General features: G+C 52.3%; 1 protein-coding gene across 6 annotated transcripts in view; it reads right to left on the bottom strand.

The window, feature by feature from the left end:
• Positions 1 to 1,593: 1,593 nt before the first annotated feature.
• The window catches only part of ARMH3 (armadillo like helical domain containing 3), a 158,424-nt gene continuing 155,984 nt past the window's right edge, over positions 1,594 to 4,033 (bottom strand). For all 6 annotated transcript variants that reach the window (XM_036336210.1, XM_036336211.1, XM_036336213.1 and 3 more), the window contains one exon: positions 1,594 to 3,203. In XM_036336210.1, the coding sequence (XP_036192103.1) occupies positions 3,111 to 3,203 (93 nt within the window). In that variant the 3' untranslated portion in view covers positions 1,594 to 3,110. The remainder of the gene's footprint in view (positions 3,204 to 4,033) is intronic.

Below are 4,033 nucleotides of genomic sequence, written 5' to 3'. Positions count from 1 at the left end.
CACCACTGCCTCCCCCCTTTGGCGCTGCCGGGATTGGCTCCCCCTACCCCCGCCCCCTCCTCTTTGCAGCTCCGGGAGGCACCCGGTGAAAGGGTGAGCTGGGAAGTGCGGGGAGAGAGACTGGCTCTCCAACAACACTACCCCCTAAACCCGAAGCCCTGGGTTTTGGAGGTGGAAGAGAGAGAGCAGGGCCAGAAAGGCCCCACTGTGAGGAAACTCCGCCCCCAATTCTCAGGCACTTTCCCCTCTAAGCCAGCACAGGTCGGGTAAATCTCCCATCCGAGTCCCCGTTAGTCAGTCCCTGTGTAGCCCCTATTTTTCTCTGTTGCTCTCTTCCTATGTATGGGTCTCGGTGCCTCCCTCCTCCCCCTGCCCCCGCCAGTGCCCACCCTGCTTGAAGGGGGGGTGGGGATTCAGAGGGGTCAGTGCCACTAATACAGACTTTTCTCGGGCCAGTGGGCTGCAATTCCCTTCTCTCAGAAGTACCCCAACCCTCACTCACTCCAGGCCTTTGGGCCCATTCATTCTCAGGGCGCCTTCTTTCCTGATCTAATGACCCCTGTTGGCCAACTGGGGAGAAAAGGAAAAGTGAAACAGGGCAGCTTCTCAAGACTTTCTTGCTCTTTTGTTTCTTCAACTTGCCTGGCCTTCTCTCTCCTATCACCTGCTCTGTCCTAGATTCCTAGTTTATCCATAAGTTTTTTTGGGGGGGAGGAGGTGGCAACGGAGAGTTTGAGGATCCAGGTGAAGATCCACAGTGGGGAATAAATGCTCTTGATGTGAGCCCCGCTCCCTCCCCACGAACCCTCCCCATCCCACCCCCCAATGAGGATGGAGGGGAGGGCAGTGTTTGGTGGGTCTGGATGGTATAGTGGCAGTGTCCCGGGTAATCCTGCCTGCCCAATGGCTCCTTTGGAGGAGTGACCTGTTTAGACCGAAAGCTTCTGCTAAAATGACCCCAACACGTTCAATTCCTTTCATTGGATTTAATTTCCAAGCATTTGATTCAATTAACCCAGCAGGAATTATGGTGAGAGACTAGACATGAAAAGGGGACAAGCAGCCAAAGGAAAGACAGTCTTTGGGAGCGATGTCCTGGTCCTGGTTCTCCCCTGGCTCTGGAGGGTCCCTCTAGACCTGGCCCAGACACTGGGGAATGGAGAGAGCACGGGCAGATGCTTTGGAGTTCAGTTCTAGGAGGGGACGGGATTCCTGTTTAGAGTCCTTAGCATAAGGTGTATAGGCCGGAGATGGAAGGGCCTTTACATTGGAATCCTTTATGACTTCATGCCCTTGACCTGCACTTATTCACTTCATAGGAAGGACTAGCAGGGGTCCATAATAGGCTGGCTGCCCTCCTCAATACTGAGTTTGGAGATAAGGGGACTTTCTTCTCCCTCTTTCCACCCAAAGGACTTCTCTGAACTGAATTTGCTTCCTCTATGGCCCAGAGACTCCAGAGGAGAGTCTATAAGGATAGGCAGGGCCCCCATAGCCAAATGGGACCAGTACCTGGAAATTACCTTAACACTGTATTTGAGAAATGAGTTCTGGGTAAGAGATTAAGGAAAAAGAAAGACACTAAAAAGACTGTCCCATACAAATCAATTTTTAATCATTTCAACTTGCCACCAGCTTCCAGCTCCAGTTCCACTAAATGCCCCAGGTTGAGCTATCCATCTAGTGAGCAGAGGTGACCCAGCTTCTGATCTCTTAATCTACACCTGTCCATGGCAGCATGTTGGTGGATTCTCTGGTACTGGATTCATAGTGCATATCTGCTCAATGCTGGAGGCAGAACCCTGGTGCCAAGCGGGGGTTGGGGGGCAAGTATCCCTCCCTGGAAGTTTAAGTGGAACAGTAGCCAGGGAGGTCCCTGCACTCACTCCTAGACTCTTCCTGTGCTGCGTGCTCCCTGCCATCCTGAGGCTTTAGGAAGTGTTTTAGAAAGGGAGGATCTCAGAGCAGCAGCTACTCAGGAGGCAGCTGTTGGGTAGTCCTATGGAGGCCGTTCAGAGGAATCACAGGCCAAATTCTCAAATGTCAGGAGTCTTGCCTGTGGCTTCACCTACAATGTGGGTAGACGGGATGGCCTCTCCATGATGCTCACCTGGCCTCTTTCAGATGGAGGGTACTATGCCCCCAGCAGGTTCTCTCCATCCTAGGCACCAAACCACATTAGAAACAGATCCCTCCCCAGAGGAAATTCTCAGGCAGGCTGGATGTAAACAACAGCCGGGTGAGGGGGTGGAACACGTGGAGGGAGCCAGGCAGAGGCAGGCAGGGCTCCCAGAGGAGGGGTGGCTAGGGAGGTGGGAGGCTGCTGGAAAAGGAACCAGCTAAGTAGGCACCTGAGGGCTCCAGAAAACCTGTCAATGTTTATTTCACACAAACATCCTAAAGACAGTTTAAACCAGATTTGAAAATGAAAAGCTAAAGTTGTGACCCTAAAGTGTGATGAGCCAATGGGTGGAAGGCAGGGGAAAGGTAACAGGTACTGCTGGCACCAAGAATCAAATCCAGAAAGTGATGGCTGCACAGCAGAGCACTGGGTGGATTCTAATCTTCAGTCTCCCAGATAAGTCAGCTTTGGATTTAGAAAACAGAAGAAGATACTCCATTCCTACCCTACCCTAAGCCTGAGCTAAGAGTCCTAATGACTGGACAGAGTGATAGCAGGGGCAGGGGAGACAGTTTTCAAGTCCAGCTGAGCCCCAGGCCAAAGGAAGCAGAATTAGTTCCACCTACATCTGAGAATTGTCTGTTTTCAGACGTCTTGGAGAGCCCTTGATCCTCAGGGTATTGGCATCACCCTAAGGCTTGCCCCAACAGCACCTGAAAATTAGTCAGTAGCCTCAACCTGTAATTGCGATTAGAAATGTGAAGGGATGTCCAGGGAGCCTTCTCTCCGTGCCCACCCACCCCTCCCCAAATAAGATTATCCCTGGCTTGCCCCTTCTGGCCTCTGCTGTCCAAGCTCCCCTGAAGCATGGCCTTCGCCGAGAGAACTGGGTGTCTGTGTTGTTCTCCAACCTTGGGGACAGCCCCCTCTCCTCTGACTCCCCCTCCAGCCCAAAAGCCTCATGGGTAAGGGCAGTCAGCGGCTGGTCTCAGGAGATAGTGGAGAACTCCTTGAGCAGGACTTCCTGGCTGAGTGTGTGGAAGGCCAGGTTTCTCCGGACGTTGGTGCTAATGGATCGAACCTGGGAAAGGGTGGGGGAGATAGGAAGGAGGACACAGGCAGAGAGAAAAGAAGAGAGAGTTGTTACAAACAGTAGAGGGCAGTGTTTGAGGCACAAGGCCAAGATTCAGTACTAGAAGTTTCTCTCAGGAAATAAATCCTTAATAGCTATCATCCCGGCAGGCAAATGAGCAAACAGCTCGGTGATGGGGGAGGAAAAGGAGGCTGGGAGGCAGAAGCTCTCGTGGACGTGAGAGGAGGATCTGAGCCCCTCAAGTGGTGGCAGCAGCTCAGACAAGTAAGGACAGGGCAGGCCTTTGTCCCTGCCTGGGCCTTGCACAGGGTGATGGAGGAGAAGCTGATGCTAGTGGGCTCACACTCTGGAATTACCCCCTTTTGGATGCATTTCTAGTCTTCTCACTCTCCATTTGTATTTATCTACCTTTTGGGGTTGGGAAGAACGTTTAGAGATGCAGGCCTTATCTGGCATAGATGACAGGAGTATGATCTATGGAGGACAATGACCAGGATCAGGCCATATGGCTAGTGAGTCCCAGGCCTGGGGCAGGACCCAGGTTTCTTAGTTCCTAGTCCAGCCCTCTTTCCATACCACAAATATGCGCTCCTACTTTAGAGGAAGTCTGGAGTGTGCCCTTGCTGTGTCCCTCCTGCTCACCTCACATGTTTTCTACCCACAGACCCAGAACCTTGCAGGAAGTGGTGCCTGTGTCAGCAGGGAAAAGATCGATGGAAAAGGGGTCAGAGGGCTAAGCTGACTCTGGAAGGAGATCCATTCATAGGAAATAGACGTGAATGTTGTATGAGAGAAAAGGGGAGGAGGGAGGAAGGAGA

This window comes from Myotis myotis, unplaced genomic scaffold (genome assembly GCF_014108235.1).
Source record: "Myotis myotis isolate mMyoMyo1 unplaced genomic scaffold, mMyoMyo1.p scaffold_m19_p_15, whole genome shotgun sequence".
Taxonomy (NCBI): Eukaryota; Metazoa; Chordata; class Mammalia; order Chiroptera; family Vespertilionidae; genus Myotis; species Myotis myotis.
The sequence above is the reverse complement of the archived record's forward strand: the minus strand, read 5'-3'. Positions and strand labels throughout refer to the sequence as shown.